Source organism: Cinclus cinclus, chromosome 12, assembly GCF_963662255.1.
Source record: "Cinclus cinclus chromosome 12, bCinCin1.1, whole genome shotgun sequence".
Taxonomy (NCBI): Eukaryota; Metazoa; Chordata; class Aves; order Passeriformes; family Cinclidae; genus Cinclus; species Cinclus cinclus.
In genome coordinates this window covers 17,066,164-17,085,664 of record NC_085057.1, presented here as the reverse complement: position 1 = coordinate 17,085,664, position 19,501 = coordinate 17,066,164, and the positions used below count along the sequence as shown (strand labels likewise).

Genomic DNA, 19,501 nt, shown 5'->3' with positions numbered 1-19,501 from the left:
GTTACCAGGGGTGCTGGGCACCACCCCGGCATGGCGTCATGCTGTCCATCCCCACCCGCTGGTGGCCGTCCCGGCCGGGGGAGGGACAGGGTACGTCTTCAGGGCCCCCAGCTCTGCACGCCACCACTCCCAGCCCCTCGCCACTCGCAGCTCCGCGGGGTTTGGCTGCCACCCCACGCTGCTTCACCAAGCGGCACGCTCGGGAACCGGGAATATTAGCTGGGAGGTAATTTTTGGCCGTGTTCTTGTTCATTTGCAAACCAGTGCCGCTTCTCCCGGGATGCCCATTAAACGCTATTAGTACCCAATTAACGGGCTCTGCGGCCAGGGACACTCTTCCCTTTCCCTCCTCCAGCGCCCAGCCCGGCTCTGGCAGGCCGGTGGGGGAGGGGGGGTGCCGAGGGGGGCGCGTCCGCCAGGGCCCTGTACTGGGGCTGCCCTCCTTCCCGGTGGGGCATACCGGGCTGCGGGACCCCCGGTGCTCGAGGTGCTGCCGGCCGGGACACGGAATCCCGCTGGCGCGGCGGTGCCCGGGTGGTGCCCGGCGCGGGGCCCCGGGGCGGCGGGGAGGGGTCCGTGGGCGGGGCGAGGCCCCGGGACGGCGGTGCCGGTGCTGGCCGGGCTCACGTTACGGCGGCTCCATTGGCCGGGGCGGGGCGGGGCGGGGCCGCCGGGCAGCGCCGGGTGGCGGCGGGCACGGCCGGGCGCTCCGTCCGCTGTCGCTGCTGCTGCTGCTCCGCCGCCGGCACCGGCGGTACTGGGAGCGGGGCCCGGAGCGGCGCCGAGGGAGCAGGACCGGGCATGCACAACGCCCGCCCGGACGAGCTCGGCACCGACCGGGTGAGTGCCGCCGCGGGCACCGGGAGGGAACGGGACGGGACGGGACCACTGTGCCTGCGCCTCGCCGCCCCGGGACTGCCGTGACGACCCGGCGCTGCCGGTGACATCAGGGCCGTGACATTACACGAGAGGCCAAAGGCGGTTCGGGGGACGCGGGAGCCCGGTGGGACACTGGTGGTGCGGGGGCACGGGTGGCCAGGGTCACAGTGTCCAGCTGTCAAGGTGCCAGCGGCACCGTCCCACCGGAGCTGCCACCCTGCCGCCCAGCTGGGCTGCCCCGAGGGATGGCGGTGACAGGGTGGCCCTTCGGCTCTCCTGGGCCTGCCACATGCTTACCCAGCACCTCACAACCGGCTGCTCTAGTGTTCCCGGCCAGCGTCGGGACTGGGCGGCTCGGAGTGATGGCACATTGCCACTAGGGCTGGATGAGAGGGTCCCAGACAGCGGGGAGTGGGGCAGGGACTGGGACGGGGACGTGGAGAGGGAAAAGGACAGTCCTGCCCGCAGCTCTGTCAGGGCTGGCCAGAGAAGACAGAATTATTGGTCCTGGAAGCAATCCCTCCTGCACACTCAGCTTCCCGCGACTCCAGCGCGGAAAGGAAAGCGGACGTAACACCCTGCTTTTGGGTTCAGACAATAGGAATTCAAGAGCGAGGAGCGGCCCGGCTACGGGAGCCAGAAGTCCCTTTCAGCGCCCGCCCGCCCGTGCTCCGTTCAGCCCTGGCTGCCTTGTTCTCCTGTATTCCCTGGCGTTTGGGGGTCCCGGGCCTTGGGCTCTGGCCTAGCTGCACCCTGACGTCACCTGGGGCGTCCCCAGCTGGAGGGCACAGGGTGGGTGGGTGGCCCTGCCAACGCACGGGGGGGGGCAAGAGCCCCACCCCAGCACCCGCGGGTGCCCTGGAGCTGCCGCTGGCCCCGTGCCGCCGAGTGGGACTCTGCCGGAGGGGTGTCCTGGCTGCCTCCCCACCACTGGAGGGGCTGTCGGGGGGGGCAGTGGAGAGCCCGCTCCTACGTGCCGTGGCCCTCTGTCATTTCCCGCAGGCACGGCCGGGGCTGGGTGCCTGCTTGCTCACCCGACAAGCCGCTGCACGCCGGCCGGCTCCGCGCAGGAGCCGCAAGAAAGCGGGGCCCGGGGCTGCAGGCAAGCCGGGACCTGCGCCCCGCTGTCCGCACCCTGCTGCACGCCCATTGCGCCAGCGAAGCCCCCCCTGAGCCGGGGCGGAGGGCGCGGGGTGCCGAGGAGGGTGGGATGGGAAATCGCGGTGCTGCTGGCTGGGGGCAGTAGAGACAACCGTGCTGATGATGTGCCCTTTCCCTGCAGTGGTGCCGGCGGGACGCAGGGCCGACGCTGCGGGCGCACATGCACGGCACGCGGCAGGCACCGCACCACCCCGGAAGGGCGCCGGGACCGGCCGCCCGTACCCCCCGCCCCTGCTCGGCGGCGGACTCGGCCTGCAGCCTGGATCCGGGTGGCGAGGAGGAGGAGGGCGGCGGACCGGCCGCTCGCTCCCCTCCGGCCAGCGAGCGCAGCCTGGAGTTCGACTCGGGGTACTCGGAGGCGTCGGGGGGCACGTGGAGGGAAGAGGAGGTGCCCGTGCGGCGCCGGCATCTGCTGCCCTGCCAACGGGCACACCGGCTCTCGGCCGGCCCCGCCGCCCCACCGCCTGCCCCCGCCCACCGTGTCCGCCCCAAATCCACCTCGGACGCCTGCCTGGAGCAGTGGCGGGCCCTGGAACCCGCCGACACGCAGGACTGGACCGTAGCGCTGCTGTCGCAGAGCCGGAACCGGCAGCCCCTGGTGCTGGGCGACAACTGCTTCGCTGACCTAGTGGAGAACTGGATGGACCTGCCCGAGGTGGGCGCCGAACCGCGTCGCCGAGCTCCCGCCGAACCCTCCCGCCGGCTGGCCAAGCCCCCCGCCTTCCTGCTCAGCCTCTCGGGCAACGTACGCCGTAAGCTGGCCAGCATGGCTAGGCCCCGGGGGGGTGACGGTGCCCGGCCAGGGGGCCGCGATGCCACCAAGCGTTTCTCCTGCCCGCTGGGGCTGGGGGGCCAGCCCAAGAGCGCCTGCTTCCATCAGTCCCACAGCAACATCGCCCAGCTGGCCACGGACTTCCATCGCTTCACTGCCTTGATGAACAGCCGCAGCCGCCAGCCCATCATCTGCAACGACGTTATCGGCTACATTTAGCCCTGCTGCTGCAGTCAGCACCCTCACCCTGTAAATAAACCCCCGTTTTGTACGGTCTGGGCACCGCAGCATTTATGAAAGGGAGTGCCTGCACCCCGACTCTGGGCAGGGGCAAGCAGGGGGTTCTTGCAATGAGGGCAATTGCAACCTGCAGCTTTTATTGCACGGGGCAGGAGGTGCCAGCCTCTTGCTCAAGGTAGGGAGCACAGGAGAGGGGGACCGGTATCTTCAGCCTCAGCATCCTCTCCTTCGCATATATACAGCAGCTCCAGGTCCTGCTGCTGCAGCTTCTTGGCATCCCTGGATATCTCTGATAACCTGTAGCAGGGAAAGGGGGTTTGGGGGGCACTGGCTTATCCCCCAAGCCTGGCTGGATGCTCTGGGGGTGCCTTGGGCCGCTCAGGAGTGTCCAGCTAGGCTGGTGGGATGCAGGGGCCAGCAGTAAGGGGCCGGGCAGGGGTCCCGCCACAGGAAGTGCTGCCGGCAGGATGTTTATCCAGCAGCTGGCTGGGAGCTGCACTGCAGCTGGAGTGGCTCACGATTGAGACAGTGGGGGCTGGAAGCCCCCACCCCTGGGGCAGGATTGGGCCCTGAAGCCAGGGACCTACCTCCGTGCCTGGTCTTGGGCCCGTTTCTCTGCATCTGCCTTGCTGTCATAGAGTATGTCGTCGCCACACAGGAGCATGGTCACAGTCCAGCTATGTGTCCTCTGCAAGAGGTGGGTGTCAGGATCTGGCCCTGCATCCCTCAGGGTGACCTGGCTGAGTGCTGACAGCACTGGGCTCACCTGCAGCCAGTCCAGCACCTCCTGCACTGTCACCACCTGCCCATCTGCGCCGACTCCCTGCATCTCCAGCCGGTCCCAGCAGCTCCACTCCCGCCCTCTGTACTGCCAGGGGATAGCAGCCAGCACTGGCACCCCATATCCTGTCTGCCCAGCCCCATGGGGCAGGAACTGGTGCAGCACAAGGGCTGGGGGACATCAGGGCAGGCAAATGGGCAGGGTGATGGAGGGCACCATGGTGGTCTGGTGCATTGTTAGTGGGGGACACAACCATCCCCCCAGCACTGCTGGGGTCCACTTCAGGGGTCAGTGTCAGTGTGGGGCCAGCACTACCCCTAGCCTCGGGCCAGGACAGGCACACAAAAGGCCATTGAAGCATTGCTCAGCCCCACACAATCACCCCTTCTCATGCCTGTGGCCCCACGACCCCTGCTCTAGCCCAAGGAGGCCAGTCTGGTGCCAAGCCTGGGGCCAAGTGCTCGACATGGCCCCACGCCGTCTGGCAGGGCTGCATGGCCATCTGCCCTCGCTGCAGGCAGCACCACCACTAGCCCCAGCCCCACTCGGGAGGGGTGTTCACACCTGGTCACTCTCCCTCCCAATTTCTGCTGCCTTCTCACCTCCGCCTTCTGCTGCCTGCACTTATTCCACTGGCAGAGAGAAGGGCTTAACCCCATCCTCACCGGGGTGAAAACTCAGCACAGAGGGAAAGCCATGGCCCTCCACCATGGGAGTACATCACTCTAGCCCTGGGAAACATATTCCTCTGGAAAAGGCTGGCCCCCAATGCAGGCTACCCAGGTCCCCATGGGGACATAGGTCACACCAAGCAGGCCTTGGGGACATATGTTCCCACCATAACCAAGCAGCTGGGTGTGAAATGTCACACTGGGTGTCCTCGCCCTGGGACATGGAGGTGTTGGGTGTTGCTGCAGGGACCTGAGGGCATGGCCAGACCCAGCAGCATCCTCCATCCAGGCATGATACCAACCCAGGGACACTACAGCCAGCATGGCACAAGGCTGGGCATGGGGCTTGAGGGGACTGTGGGGCAGCCATCAGCCCGAAGTGGTGCTGGAGCCGGAGCAAGGCAGTGGAGTTGCCTCCCTCCCCCTCTTCCTGCCCCCGGCCCGGGGCCCCCCGGGCCAATCTGGTTCCAATCGGCGCTTCCTGCCGTGCCGGAAGGGCTGCCTCGCACGCCATAAACCCCCAGACAAAGGGGCCTCTATAGCCCAGACGGTCCCAATCTGGGCCTGCCCCCACCCCCGCTCTCCCTCCCTGGTTCCCCACCGCCGGGACCCCCGGCCCCGCTCCCCCGGGCGGCCCTTCCCGGCCCGGTGCCAGCTGCTCTCTGGCTGCCGCAGCTGGTTTCCATAAGCCAGATGAGTGCGGCTGCAGTGGCCTCCCGCCCCTGGCTGTGGGGCTCAGTGTGGGGCCTGCCACGGGGGCAGCCCCGTGGGCACCCAGAGCATCACGGCTGGGCCTGAAGCTGGGCAAATGGGACAGTGGCAATGTCTCAGTGCTGGGGGGCAGCCAGGGGAAGGAGCTGGTTCCTCACCGCCTGGCAGCATTCCCAACCCATTGCAGCATCTGGATCCATTTCTGGAGTGCTGTGGCCAGGGCTGCCCTTGCTGCACGGCCACCTCCTTTCCCCTGGGTCCCCTCACATTGTCCCAGAACAGATGCCACTGGCCCCTGGGTGTCCCCCACGTTCACTTTCCCAGGGAAGAGGGTCCTACCCAGTAGGTGGAGGCTGATGGGGGCTGGACACGGAGCAGCAGGCAGGCAGACAGGCTGATGTTGCTGTTGCGGTAGCAGCTGAGATCCTGGCACCCCCACACCAGCTTGTAGACCTCCAAGCACGCCAGCCCGGCCACGGCTGCTGTGGTGGTGATGATGGCGGGCACAATCCGCCCAGCAATTCGCTTGCTCTGAGGAGAGGAGGGGAGTCACCAGCTGCCCCACACAGGACAGGGACTCCTGATCCTACAGGCTGCCCCTCTCACCGTCAGCCAGTTGGCAGGGGAGATGCCATAGTTCTCTGCACGCAGGTTGGATGCTGCTGTGATAAAGTCTATGTGGACATCGTTGTCCTGTGGGGAAGAGTGGGGGGACATCTGCATCCCATGGGGACATCAACCCCCCCAGGCCGAGCAGGGCCACCCGCCTGGCTCCGCTACCTTCTCAAAGTGGATGGGCTCCATCAAAGGTGATTGTGCCTCCTCATCCCCCACCAGCTCCTGTCTCCTCTGCACCAGGTCCTGGGTAAGCTGCGTCAGCTGCCTGTGATCTGGGGGCACAGGGACCCTTGGCATGGTACTTCTGCACTGTGGCACTGCAGGGGTACCCCCACCTTGGTCTGGGTCATCTTGGATGCTAGAGCAGGGACAAGAAGCCACAGCCCCAACACCACCAGGCTGGATCCAGGAACATAGCCGGGAACCTCAGAGAACCTCACCTGTGGAAACTTGTGCCTCCTCTGCGGGTTCCTCTGTGAGGGGAATCTGGAGCCCTTCCTGGGGTGCAAAGGGTGGCAGGAGCACACCATGGAGGATGGCTTGGATGGCTGCCCGGTCCCTGCATGGTGGAACCCTGTGTACTTGGGCAAAGAGGTGGGCAGCAGCCAGGACATAGTCCAGGTGGGTGTCCTGCAAAGTAGAACAGGGGTGGCCACAGGGTGCCTTGCTGGGGTGGTCCCACACAGCCGAGGGCTGCGAGCACTGCCCTGAGCTGGTAGAACTGCCTGCCTTTGCCCCAGAGTGGAGGTGGAGGAGCATCTCCTCCTCCTCTGGCCACAGAACATGTGCAAGCTGTTCCCTGCAGTGTCCTCACTGGAGGACAGGGACAGGCCCAGCCCAGGACCTCGCAGCCGTGCACAGGCCGTGGCAGATGGAGCACAACTACAGTTCAGTATTCCCTGTATGCCCAGAACTTGCTTGGCTTTCCCTCTGCCCGTACCATTCCCATGAGACCCCACAGCTCTCCCTACTCACATTGTCAGGGTCGAATGTCAGTGGATGTGGACAGCTCCTGTCCCCTGCCCAGAAGGCGACACCCGGGCTGGTTTCCTGGCAGAGGGAGAGAAGAGTCAGGCCCAGCAATGTGTGTCCCTGGCTGCAGTGAGGTGGCTGGTGGAGGGACGGGCATGCAGGGGGTGCCAGCCCTGTGGTGCTGGGCTCACATGCTCCGGGGGGTAGATGTGCAGCAGCTGGGTGATGGCATCATGGTAGCAGCTCTGCCAGCGCCGGCGTGCCCAGCGCACACAGTCCTGCCAGTCCCGCGGCCGCTCCCGCAGACTGTCCCACACCTGCTCCAAGACCTTCCTTGGCAGCTGCTGCTTCAGGAAATCTTGGTCCCTGAAAAATCAGCCAACTGCTGATGCTGGCCTGAGAGCAATCCTGTGATACATCTGGGTGGGATGTGACAGTCTGGCACCCTCTCCCATTCCCAGCAGTGCCCTGGCAGAGCTCCCAGCATCACTACCCCCCAAAACCCACTCACTCCATGAACTGGTTGACTTGCTCTGCAGGTAGCTGGAAAAGCCCCTCAAACTCATCACGGGCCCACTGCAGAGGAGAAACGGGTATTGAGCACTGGAATCTCCACCTTATGCCCCCAAGCCCACAGGGAAGGGGAGGCTCTGGTAGGGCTAGCAGCAGCACTCAGGCTGCCAGCAGGAAGCAGTTGGGGCCATATCCTGCCCATGGCCTACCATTGGAGGGGAAACGGGAAAGGAAGACAAAGATCCTGGTGCCTCCTTGCTGGGTGCTGTGGCTGGGGCAGCTCAGCTTACCTGCAGTGTGTGCTGGATGGTGCGGGGGAAGTGCCGCAGGGTGCAAAGGGGAAAGGTGCCATCCCTGGGGGTGCTGGCTGGCCTCAGAGGGTCAGTGAGGGATGGTACCATGGCCAGCACGTTCCCCCGTGTCCCCTCCGTGCCCGAGTCCAGCAGTGGTGTGTGGCAACGGAGACAGCGTCTCTCCAAATAGGTGCCTGCAGGGAGCCAGGAGTGCTGGGGACCCAGAGAGCTGGGTCCCCATCAAGGGGCTTGGCCCTCTTGCCCCTCCTGGCACTCACGGGCCTCTATTGTGTCCAGGGCACTGGCAACACCATCCAGGTGCCGGAAGAAGTTGTCTCTGTAGAGCATCTCGGTAGCAGGTCCCACCTGGTTCTGGTGAGGTGTCACTCTGACATCAGGGTTCATGCGCTGCACGGCTGCTGCGGCCACCACAGACTTTGGCTCCTGCCAGGGCAGAGAGGGGGTGGGCAGCCCTAGGGAGCCCCTGGGACAGCCAAGATGCCCTTTGGACATCTGCCCCTGCCTCATGCTGCCTCACTGATATATCTGCTGAGCGATAGAGAAGCTGCCGGTGGAGGTTGGAGAGGGCAACAGTGTCCATGTCAGTGATGATGAGTTCCCCGTCTGGCCCTGCCGCCAGCCCCATCATGGCAAAGTTTTTCAGCAGCTCGCAACCGATGGCACCAGCTCCCACCTGTCAGGGCAGAGATGCTGCAGCTGGCCCCACATGCCAGTTAGATGCTCCGCAGCCTCTCAGTGCCACGGTCCCTCCCCACTCACCACCAGGTACTTCTGGTGGCCCAGCTTCTCCTGGAAATTGGCCCCGAAGACGGCAATCTGGCCATCGTAGCGAGAGCCTCTCTGCCGGGACAAGGAGCTGCGTGAACACAGCAGCCACGGCACCCCAGGCAGCCGGGAGAGGCTGGACACGGGGTCTCACCGGGGCACAGTCCATCTCTGTCAGCTCCGCGGCTCCCGGCAGCGCCAGGCACTCCAGGGCGTCGAAGTACAACCACTGGTTCAGGGGCTGGAACTTCCGAGTGATGGCCTGGGGCGAACAGCCCGTGGGGAGGTGGCCAGCGGGGCGCTCCCCCCACACTGCGCCCCAGCCCTGCTGCCGGACCCGGCGTCCCCAAGCGGGCAGCAAGTGCCCTCTCGTGGCCACCAAACGCCACCGGATAGCCACGCTCACCTTCAGAACCTCCTGGGCCGCCAGCGCCCCGACCACTGCGGCCACGGGGCACAGGTCCCCCGCGCTCACGCTGGCGAAGGCGCGCACGATGTCCTCATCCAGGGGACCCTGCTGTGCTCCCAGGCTCCGCGCCAGCTCCAGCACCCGCTCGGCATCCGCCTGCAGGCAGAGGGGAGAGGGCAGTCCCCGGCAGGGCCGCGGTCTTCAGCAGGGCCGGCAGGAGCAGGACAGGGACTCACCGCTGCCCTGGGCCGCGGCAGGCAGCCCCGCTCCCTGCGGAAAGCATGAAGGGCCCGGAAGGCGGCGTGCAGGCTGCGGGTGCGTGACAGATCCTCGGGATTTGCCAGCTGGATTTTGGGCTTCTCCAATGCCTGGCACAGGGGTTCCTGCCAGCACAGCACCAGGGATTGGGTGAGTGCTTTCCTGAGGCCCGGGCATGGCACAGCAGTACCCCAAGCTAGGGTGGCAGCACTGTGGGGCCGAGAGGGACTTACATGGGAACACTCCTCGGGCTCTTGCACCCGTGAAACCAGACCCCCACAGCGGTAGGGGGAGAAGGAGCTGGTATCACTGATTTCCAGCCTGGAGGTATCTGGGGCCAAGAGGAGCACAGATGTCACATCACGGTCACTGCCAAGGAGCCGGTGAGTTCCTCAACCCTGAGCTAGGGCAGCCAGGATCCCCCTGGAGGTCTCACCGAGCACATGCACGGGGACCGGCTCCTGGCTGTTCAGCTCTGTCATCCCCTGCACATCAGAAAATGTCACCAGGTCACCGTCCTGGAAGTTCTCTGTCCCCATGCACGTCACCACTCCTGGGTTGCCCTGAGGAGGGGAAGGCTACGTGAGAATTAGGGTGGCACAGAGCAAGTGGAGGAGGCAGCAACATTTTGGGGGATCATGCAGGGGCTGCCCTCCTCCCTACCTGGGAGATATGCTGCACAACAGCAGATACTGGATCTCCTTCTGCTGGGTCATCAACAGCAAAGTGCTCCCCAAAGTCACAGAACAGCTGCCTAGAAAGGACCGATGGGGTTTTGCCAGAGGAAGTGCCTCACCAAGCTGGCCTAGCACTGCCATGTCCTGCCCAGGCTATGCAGCCCTGTCAGTGTACAGGGGACATGGGCTGCAGTGCAGGGCTGGGGGCTCTGGGGACAAGGTTACCTACAGCCAGTGCAGGACTCTGTGAGACCCCTTACCCTGCCAGCCCCTTGGTGTCAGCCACGATGAAGCAGATGCCCTGGGCATGGCAGAAGTCCCCGACGCGGAGCTGCTCCTCCAGCGGGGATTCAGTCAGCACCACCACCTGCGCCAGGTCTGTCAGTGAGTGCTGCCACCCCGGGGCTCCCCACGGCACGGGGATGCAGGCTCACCTGGAAGGAGGCAAGGAAGGCCTCCGACAGCTTCCCGCTGTGAGCTTCGACCACCACACTGGGGTTCAGCTCAGCCAGGGCCCGCTGGGATGCCTTGGCACGGTTCTGGCCTAGATCACTCTCCCCCAGGAGGAACTGCAGAGTGGACACATGGTGGGGCATCCTATGGGTCTGGGGTGCACCTCACCACTGTGGGGTGCTCCACAGGCCCTGTCTGCACCAGTGAGGGGGCCTCTGCTAAGGGTCTTTAAGGATCCTTAAAGAGGGGCCCCTTCAAGGATCTCTGTCACATTGCCCTGTGACAATGAAAGGCACTCTGTGCCTTATGAGCATCCCCAACTTGTACCTGTTATTGGAAGCCACCCACCCCAAATGCATACCTGCAAACAGGGATTCACCCAACTGCACCGGCAGCTATTACTGCGACATTCCCACATCTGTACCTGTTACTGGGACTCCCACCTGAGTCTGCACCTATACCAAGACCCTTGTCTGTACCTGTGTATGTTATGGAGCCTTCCCATCCATACCTGTACCTGTTACTGGGATTGCTGCCTGTACCCATTATGGGGATCCCCATCCATACCCATACCTGATACTGGGACTGCCACATGAGTCTGTACCCATTACCGGGACCCTTATCAATACCTACACACATTACGAGGCTCCTTATCCATACCCGTACTCTGGGATGTGTGCCCATACCCATACTCATCACTGGGACACCTGTCCATACTTCTACCTGTTACTCGGACCCCTGTCTGTACCTATTATCAAGATCCCCACCCATATCTACACCCAAACCAGCATTCTCACTAGTTCCTGTTACGAGTTCCTCGCCTGTACCTGTTACAGTGAACTTCACCCGAACCTGTCACCAGGAGCCCCGCCCGACCCGCCGGTACCTGGTGGGTGCGGTCGGCGGTGCAGGCGGCATCGCAGTCGTGCAGGACGACGCGCCCGGTCCCCGCCAGCACCAGCGCGGTCGCCACCTGCGCTCCTGTTCCGCGCAGCCCCGACACCAGCACCGCCGACCCGGGCAGCCGCCGTGCGCCGCCGCCCAGCACGTACCTGCGGGTACCGGCGGGGCCGTCAGCGGGGGCCGGCACCGCTGCCCCGTGCCGTGCCCTGCCCCGATGCTATGGCGCTCCCGTCCCCGGTGCCGATCCGCATACTCACAGTTGCCGCGAGTACCTCGCCTCCTCTTCTGTTCCCGCCATGACGGTCCCCCCCCGACCGGGCACGCCGGCCCCGCCCCAGGGAGGAGCCAGTCCCGCAAGGCCGCGCCCCGACAGCGCAGGCTCGGCGGCGCGCGCGGGCCAGGCCGCGCCCCCTAAACCGGAGCCCCGAGGCCACGCCCCCACGGCGCAGGGGCACGGGGACGCCCCGCCCCCCGGTGCCGCTCTGAGGCGGCGGTGAGGGCGGGCAGAGGCTCCGCCCCCTCCGGCAGCCTCGCCCCCGGTACCCCGCGGCCATGGCGGCGGTGGCAGCGGGCTGGCTGCCGCCGTGGCGGGCGCTGGCCGCGCTGGGCCGGGAGCTGGCGGCCGAGTGGGCGGCACAGGACGTGCGGGCCGTGCTGTGCCAGCTGCTGCTGCTCTGGCTGGGCATCAGCCTGCTGGGCGTCCGCCTGGCCTGGCGCGCCTACGGCGGGGCGGTGGCCGCGCTCTGCTACCGGACCGGCCCCGCCGGCCGCCGCTCCCCCGGCACCGCTTCCGGGGCCTCGCCCTCCCGGCCCCGCGCGCACTCCCTGTCCCCCGCCAGCCCGGCGGGACGCAACGGCGCCGCCGAGCGGCACTGCCCGCCCCGGTGAGTCCCGACTGCTACCGGGCCCAAAACCGCCGATTCCCCCGCTGACCCGCCGCGGGCTTGCCCGGCTTCCCCGGCGTCCGGCCAGCGCTCTCGGAGCGCAGCACGGTGAGGGACCCCTGCCCAGTGCACTCCAGTGAGTGTCCCCCCAGCTGCACCAGTACAGTCCAGTACTTGCCCAGTATGGTCCGGATGGGGTCTCTGTGACACCAGCCCCGGCTAGCCCCGCCAGCTGTGGCTTCTAACAAGTGCCCCCCCGACCTTTGAGCCCCCCTCCACAACTGCACCCCAGAGCAGTGTGCTCCAGTAAGTGCTCGCAGCCCTGCCCACCCCAGACAGACAGGCAGGTGTCTGCCCCAGTGCCGGGGTGCCGTGCTCAGTGCTGCCCCAGCCATGCTCACGCTGCCTCTCTCTTGCAGGGATGGCCTGGCAGCAGAGCCCATGAAGACACACCGAGAGTGAGCAGCACCAGAACCGCCAGCTGGGTACTGCCAAAACCATTAAAGTGCTGTGCCCACCTGCTGCTCCTTGTTTTGGCACTGCCACCATCACCAGAGGGGACGCTGGGGAATGGGACAGGGTGTTTATTGGGGCTGGGGCACTGTGCCTGCAGCATGTGCTGGCCTCACTTGGCCATGTAGTACTGGGTGGGCACAAAGGGCATCTTGGTGATGACAGCAGGGTGCTGCTTCTTCCGCACCTCGACGGTGAGCTTGGTGCCGGCCCGGCTGTGCGCTGCCTCCACGTAGCCCATGGCGATGTTCTTGCCCAGGCAGGGCGAGGGACATCCGCTGGTCACTGTGCCTGGGATGCGAGGACATGGGGAGGTGAGCAGGGCCTGGCCAGCTCCTGTCCATGCCATGGCCACAGCTCAGGGTCGTGCTCATTCCAGCCCCAGTGCCCCCACCTACCCACAGGCCTGCCTTCGGGGTCCAGGATGGCCATGTGGGGCCGGATGGCAGGTCCGACCGACGTCAGCCCCACCCGCCTGCGCCTTGGCTTCTCTTTCACTTGTGCCATGATGACAGCAGCACCAGGGAAGTCCATGGCCACGCGGCGGCGCTTCCCTGCAGGGCAGAGATGGGTGAGGGTCGGTGATGGTGACTGGTCCCCTCGTACCCACTGGGGACACCTTGCTGCTCTGCCTGCCCCAAGGAGGAGGTGGAGGTGGACCTACCCAAGGTCCACATCAGCCCGGCCTCGGCAGGGGTGACAGTCTCGTCGATGTCATTGCCGTAGAGGCAGAGCCCGGCCTCCAGGCGCAGGCTGTCCCTGGCTGCCAGCCCTGCTAGCCACACATCGGGGACACCCAGGAGCTGCTCGGCCAGCTCCACCGCCCGCGCCGCAGGCACTGAGATCTGTGGTGGGACACGGGCAGTGTCAGAGGGGCACAGCCTTCCCCCGCACTGGTACCGCAGTGGGGGTGCTGGTGCAGTTCCCTGGGTACCTCCACACCATCCTCGCCAGTGTAACCACAGCGTGTGACCCGGCAGCCCGGCACACCGAAGACGGTTGTGGCGATGCTATTCATAAAGGAGAGCTTGGCCAGGTCATCCGACAGCCCTGCCTGCAGAACCCGTGCCATGGAGGGACCTGAGGAGGCAGGTGGCTGGAAGACAGCAGTGCCCAGGGAAGGGGGAGGGAGGTGGGGAAGGCAGGGACATTCACCGGGAGAGGACCAGGAGGAGGGCAGGCCCACGTGAGGTTCCCGCTACCTTGCAGAGCCAGCAGCGCGTTGTCCGACACCTCCACGTGTACGTCACTGCCGGTGGCCTGCAGCTGCGCTGCTCTGTCCTGCCAGGGTGACAGGGGGCTGCTAGCACGGGGACCAGGCCAGTGCCAGCCCCACACGTGGCCACGGCCACCTCACCCCGCACAACACAGGTATCACCAAAAGGCAGAAGAACTCATTCCCACCGCGTGTCCCCACCTCCCGCGGGGCTCAAGCAGCCCCATACCCTCAAGATGGCCAAGTCCTTGTCAGCACAGGCGGCGTTGGACACCACGTAGAGGTGATCTTCTGACGTATTTGTGACGATGAGGTCGTCCGTGATGCCACCCTTCTCATTGGTGAGCAGCGTCAGGGTGCCCTGCGGGACACGGCCCACGAAAGCATGGGCGGGCTGTCTGGACCCTCCCACGGCATCCCAGGGACCTCTGACCCCACTGGATGCTCGGTGCCCGCCCAGTGCCCCGTACCTGGCCTGGCTTCAGTTCGGCGATGTCCCCCACTACCAGGCTCTCCATTAACCTAACGCGGTCCCGGCCGTACACCAGGGTCTGCAAGGGGCCGGGGGGGGCGGGTTGTGAGGTGATGCGGGTATCCCCCCATGCCCTCGGCCCCTCATCCCGATCCCGCTACCTGCAGCATATGGGAGACGTCGAAGAGGGAGCAGTGGCGGCGGGTGTGCAGGTGTGACTGGAGGTGGCCCTGCCCGTAGTGCAGCGGAAGGGTCCAGCCAGCGAACGGCACCATCCGCCCGCCGCGGGCCCGATGCAGGGCATCCAGCGGCGTCTGCTTCAGCCCCTCCTCCCCGGCCCCGGCTCCCCCGGCCCCTCTCCGCGGCGCCGAGCCCGGGGGGCGGCGGGGCAGCGCGGCTCGGCAGCCCGCCCGCAGCATCTTCCTCTTCCTCCGGCCTCCCGACACAGCTCGGACCGGCCCCGGGGCGCCTGGGACATGGAGTCCACCCGGCCGTGGCCCCGGCCCCCGCCCCCGGCCCGGCCCGCCCTCGGCACCGCCTCCCCGGGGCTGCCGGCACGGCCACCCCCATCCCCCAGAGACAGGCGGGCACAGGCAGGGCCAACGTAGCAGCTTTTAGTGGTGATCCCTCCAGCACCCGCGCACCCCCACGGTCCCCCTGAACCCCCTTGCAATGTTCGGGCTCTGCCCACGGGACGTGCCCAGGAGAGGCTCACGGGGGTCTCGAGTGGCAGCGCAAAGGGAGTCAGGGAAGGGGCACAGGGAGGGCTTAGGACCCCGCGGGGTCAGTGGCCGAGTCAGGAATGCAGGAGTCCACTCAAGCCCCGGGAGCATGGAAGGGGCACTTTTCCCCCGCTGGCACCAGCACCAGTGGGTTCAGGTGTAGGAAAGCAGGTTGACATCGTAGCAGCCATCCACCTGGAGAAGAGAGCGACTGTCATTGTCTGCACAGCACTGCTGGGACACTCCACCCCCATCTTCCTGGGAGCAGTCCCACTGGGAGGGCTCCTGAGCTACGTGGCAAGGCCGGGGTCCCTGTCAGCGAGGTGCTGGCACTCACGTCAAAGCGCCCGATGCGGGCAGCTGCCTGGCGAGCCCGGATCACCTCTGTCAGCACCCACATTTGCTGGACCTCTGTCGACACCTTCTCCGGATCAGGGAGCTCCTGGAAAGAAGTGGGCACAATGCTGTGGAGCACGGATGGCCCGGATGGGCTGGATGACCCTGGGTTTGGGCAGTGATGTGGCTGGATGGCTGGGCCTCCCCAGGGAGCTAAGCACATGATGGTGCCCATGCTCCTGACATGCTGGTGGTTTCCCAACATGAGGTGATCAGGGCCCCTCTTCAAGAACAAACCACTGGGGACATGGGTGAGTGACCCTGATCCCTGGGTGTTGCAGTGCCAACACAGCCCATCTCTGCAGGCAGGTGGCCAGGATGAGGACAGAAAGCTGATTGCTGGCTAATGATTAAAAACCTAACCACGCAGTCCAGAGTTTCCCAACAGCCTCACTATGTGATACTCCCTGGGCTTGGGTGAAGAATCCTGGGCACATGTGCTGGTTCACCCCAGGGACCTTTAACCAGGTGGGACCCCAGGGCTCAGTAGCAGCTCCCCTGGCGGGGGCACAACTCTCGCAGAAGCACAGCTCTGTTGCTGAGGGGCTGAGGGGTGCCTCGTGGTGATGTTGGGAAGAGCCAATCTCAGAGCAACCTCTGGCATCTGCCCCGCATACTTCTTGCCAAGGGATGATCCAAATAAGCAGCAAGGGACTGGGGTGCCCTACCCAAACTGTCACACAGCTGGGCAAGGATTGGGAACAGCAGCCTCACTGAGCACCGTAGCACAGAAGCTCAGTAGCAGAACTGCCCCAGCAGGTGTAGGCAGTGTGCCATCCTCCTGCAGGCAGCACCTCCAGTTGATTCAGCAGGTTCCCATGGGAGAGCCAGATCCCATCCTGGCCCTGCTTTGCCTGGACTTTGCCCACCAAAGGCGACCAGCCTGACAGATGTGGCTGGCAATCTGTAAACACATGCCATGGCTGGGATGCTCCTCTGCCTGCATGCAGTACTGGCTGGGACAACGTGTTCCCCAGAACACACCCTCTGCAAAGTGCTGGGAACCAGCCCTATCCCCACATGACTCCACCCACCCCTGAGCGATGCTGTGCACCCACTGCTCACACAGTGATGTCCCTGTCCCTGTTCCCACACATCCCACCTACCACTGAAACATGCTGTGCACCCACTGCTCCCACGAAGATGTTCTTTCTCCCTCCCATTACATCCCACTTGTCGGCTGAGTGACACTGTGCACCCACTTTCCCCTTGGAGATGTTCCTGTCCCCAGAGGGCGAATCGACTCAAGCATCACCTCAAATAGCACATCCCCATGGAGATATTTTTCTTCTTAGTACTACAAACTACTTCCAGGACAAGGCGGGTTATTTCAGGGCTCCACAGCTATTCCTGGTGAAAGCCTGGAGCCAACAAGGCAGGCATGGGGCTGGCAGCCTCCCAAGGGATGCTCATGGCTAGCACCCCACAGAAGTCCCTCCTTCCCCCAATACTTCAGCAGTGATTACTCACCCCATGCAGACTGGGTGGCTGCTCCGGAGGGGTCAGCTGGGAGAGCCAGGAGGGAAAATCCTTCTGTGGACTCTGAAACAGATCCAGAGGGTCACACAGGGTGACTAACACCATCTCCATCCTTTACACCAGGCAGCATGCTGGAGCTTAGAGCCCACCCCTAATGATATTGCTATGGAAGTGTCACTTTACTGTCCTTAAAGAGAATTGTGTAGGGAATTCTGTGTTTTGAGTGGCTGTCGGAGCAGTCCCTTCCTCAGCACCATTGGAGCACAAGTGGATCCTAAGTGCCCCAGCAAATGACAAGGACTTGGACACACATCCCTGTGTGTGCTCCCAAGGGCTATTGGGGGAAATTCCAGATACAGAGCTGGGGACAGTGGCTTGTCCTGGCCCCCTGCCTATGGCTGGCAGTTGGGTAGCTCTGGCACCAGCTCACCTTCTGTCCAGGGGGGAAAATCTGCAGGTCCTCGATGGTGAAGTGGAGCCAGACTGGGGAGGGCTGTCGCAGGATGAATCGTATTGCTGTCACCTGGTCCACATCACACAGCATCTGCAGGGCAAGGGCCAGGGAATGTAACTACAGGGGCTGGCACTGACTGGGGGAAGCTTTTGGGGTATCCTCCCAAAACCCCCAAGCCACCCCAGATGGAAGAAGCCCAAGGGAAGCATTGTCCCCTGAGGGCTGGCTGGGCTGAGTGGGGCACAGGCACCCTCGCAGTCATGGGGGTCAGTGGGACATCAGCACCAGACCCCTGGACTGGGAACCATCCTGGGGTGTGGGCGAAGAGGGGTGAGCCACACAGGTGGGTGATACCACGATCCCATCCAGACATGCTGACCTGGTGCCGGCGGAGGCAGAAGTAATCCTGGGAGCCCTCCTCGGTGTGTGGGCAAGGCATCAGGCACAGGTCCCGCAAGCAGGTCACCCAGCGCCGGGACCCGCCGGGGCCGGGCCGCTGTACCCGCACGCTCAGGAACGCCGTGTAGAAGTTCCTGAACACGATCTCCTGCACCTGCGAGACCGGCGACCTCAGCCCCACAACGGCATCCCCCCATACCCGCACTAGCATCCGCCCGATACCGACACCGGCATACCCCCCACAGTACTGGGACGGGCACCGGCAATCCCCCTCTCATACCGGGACCGGCACTTCCCCATACCGCACTAGCACAGCCCCATATCGGGACCCGCACCGGCATCTCCCCCTCTACTGGGACGGGCACTGACTGCATCGGTAAGGGTGGTACCCCAGCACCGGCATCCACACGTTACCGGCACCGTCCCCGGCATCTCTTCTGCCCTGGGACCGCCCCCGGCTTCTCCCCATGCCGGCCCGTCCCCGGTACCGCCCCCGCCATCCCCGTCCTGCCCCGGGACCGACACCGCACCCGGCCCCGACTCCCCCGGCCCTGCACCGTCCCCGGCACGGCTCCCGTCATCCCCCGGGACCACCCCGGCACAACCCCCGCCGGTACCGCCCCCGGCATTCCCCCGTGACTCCACGGGACCACCCCGGTACACCCCCCCCCCCCCCCCCACCCCACCGCCGGTACCGCGGCCGCACTCACGTCGGCGGCAGCGCCGCGGGGGAAGCGGAGGTCGATGACGGCGACGCCGGGCCGTGCGGGCTCGGCCCCCCCGGCCAGCTGGAGGGGGGCGGCGGGGCGGGGGGTGCAGGGCAGCGGGGAGCGGCCCGGCCCGGCGGGCGGACCCGGCCCCGCCGCTCCCGACATGGCGGCGCCGCGCGGCCGCCGCTCCGGGGCGGGGCGGGGCCGGGCCGGGCGATGGCGTCACCGCCCGAGGGGACCGGCAGGGGGCGCCCCCGCCCCGGCGGGAGCGGGGCCGGGACCGCGCTGGCTCCGGGCATCCCCCGCACCGGGGCCGCCCAAGCGCCTCCCACAGACCGGCACCGGCATCCCGGGGCGGGTTTATTTTTCCTATGGAGAGGACATCGCCCCGCGGCGCCGAGACCGGAGCTGGGGGTTGAGCATCTCCCCCCGCTGCCCTCCCGGGGCCACCCCGGCGGCGCCGTCCCGGAGTGAAGCGGCGGGTGCCGGCCCCGGTGTGCGGGGTCAGCCCTCCACCCGGGGCGCACATGGGCAAATCCCGGCGGAGGATGCCTGGGCTCGGAGCAGAGGAGATGGGTTCGGTACCGGTACCGTGGCGGGTCCCCCGGGGCCGGCCCGAGGGGGCTGAGCCCGTACAAACTGCTGGCAGCCGCACACCGGTTTGCAAGTCTTTTTTTTTTTTTTAATAAAACAATCGGAGTCTGTACCAAAAATTTAGTAAAAAATTAGATTTGAGAGTTCACCGATTTGTTTTTTTAACTATTAACTATTCCTGGCGTTTTTATGTTTATTATTTTTTTAAACTTTTTTATCTTTTCCAACAGCGTCCAGGCTGGAGTGCCGGCGTGAGGCCAGCGAGGCCGTTCCTATACAGTCCCACGGAGCAGCCGGGACAGAGAACACGCCCTACTCTCGTCAAAACACCCCATGGGGAGTGGGTTTTGCTTAAAATCGACCCCCCCCCCAACCCTGGTGCTCGCTGGGAAGCAGAGAAGTCGTCGTGGCACAGGGCTCAGCTCATCCTTCTGTGAGCATTTGCAGACACAGCGATGCACCTCCTGCTCAGCCACGGGCACCCCAGGCCAGGCTGACCCAACTCATCACTATTTTATGATGCGTGAGAAAGATAGGATTTCTTTGATTAAAAATAAAATAAAAA

At 65.2% G+C, this 19,501-nt stretch overlaps 5 protein-coding genes across 5 annotated transcripts; 2 read left to right on the top strand and 3 right to left on the bottom strand.

Annotated features, from left to right (window-relative positions):
* Window positions 1-30: 30 nt before the first annotated feature.
* Window positions 31-3,031, top strand: INKA1 (inka box actin regulator 1). Its single transcript, XM_062500601.1, is given in 3 exon segments — window positions 31-147; window positions 149-226; window positions 2,162-3,031. Coding segments are annotated over 3 exon segments (1,065 nt in total).
* Window positions 3,032-3,222: 191 nt separating this feature from the next.
* On the bottom strand, window positions 3,223-11,395 carry UBA7 (ubiquitin like modifier activating enzyme 7). The gene is made up of 24 exons (XM_062500463.1): window positions 11,355-11,395; window positions 11,081-11,246; window positions 10,176-10,310; window positions 10,002-10,108; window positions 9,728-9,818; window positions 9,501-9,627; window positions 9,298-9,395; window positions 9,043-9,189; window positions 8,804-8,962; window positions 8,552-8,659; window positions 8,392-8,472; window positions 8,150-8,305; window positions 7,890-8,055; window positions 7,609-7,805; window positions 7,317-7,381; window positions 6,997-7,171; window positions 6,809-6,883; window positions 6,274-6,463; window positions 5,996-6,105; window positions 5,822-5,908; window positions 5,555-5,746; window positions 3,819-3,920; window positions 3,640-3,740; window positions 3,223-3,349 (listed from the first exon to the last, which is right to left on the bottom strand). The coding sequence occupies exons 1-24, from the start codon at window positions 11,393-11,395 to the stop codon at window positions 3,223-3,225; spliced, it is 3,003 nt and encodes a 1,000-aa protein (XP_062356447.1).
* A 252-nt stretch (window positions 11,396-11,647) lies between these two features.
* On the top strand, window positions 11,648-12,497 carry TCTA (T cell leukemia translocation altered). Its single transcript, XM_062500421.1, has 2 exons — window positions 11,648-11,981; window positions 12,401-12,497. The coding sequence occupies exons 1-2, from the start codon at window positions 11,650-11,652 to the stop codon at window positions 12,441-12,443; spliced, it is 375 nt and encodes a 124-aa protein (XP_062356405.1). The 5' UTR covers window positions 11,648-11,649; the 3' UTR covers window positions 12,444-12,497.
* A 109-nt stretch (window positions 12,498-12,606) lies between these two features.
* Window positions 12,607-14,601, bottom strand: AMT (aminomethyltransferase). The gene is made up of 8 exons (XM_062500909.1): window positions 14,344-14,601; window positions 14,181-14,261; window positions 13,940-14,071; window positions 13,697-13,775; window positions 13,429-13,574; window positions 13,159-13,339; window positions 12,893-13,048; window positions 12,607-12,785 (listed from the first exon to the last, which is right to left on the bottom strand). Exons 1-8 carry the CDS (start codon window positions 14,599-14,601, stop codon window positions 12,607-12,609), a joined length of 1,212 nt encoding a protein of 403 aa, XP_062356893.1.
* A 264-nt stretch (window positions 14,602-14,865) lies between these two features.
* NICN1 (nicolin 1, tubulin polyglutamylase complex subunit) lies at window positions 14,866-18,507 on the bottom strand. The gene is made up of 6 exons (XM_062500600.1): window positions 18,343-18,507; window positions 17,613-17,786; window positions 17,210-17,323; window positions 16,771-16,842; window positions 15,242-15,346; window positions 14,866-15,099 (listed from the first exon to the last, which is right to left on the bottom strand). The coding sequence occupies exons 1-6, from the start codon at window positions 18,505-18,507 to the stop codon at window positions 15,058-15,060; spliced, it is 672 nt and encodes a 223-aa protein (XP_062356584.1). The 3' UTR covers window positions 14,866-15,057.
* Between the last annotated feature and the right edge of the window lie 994 nt (window positions 18,508-19,501).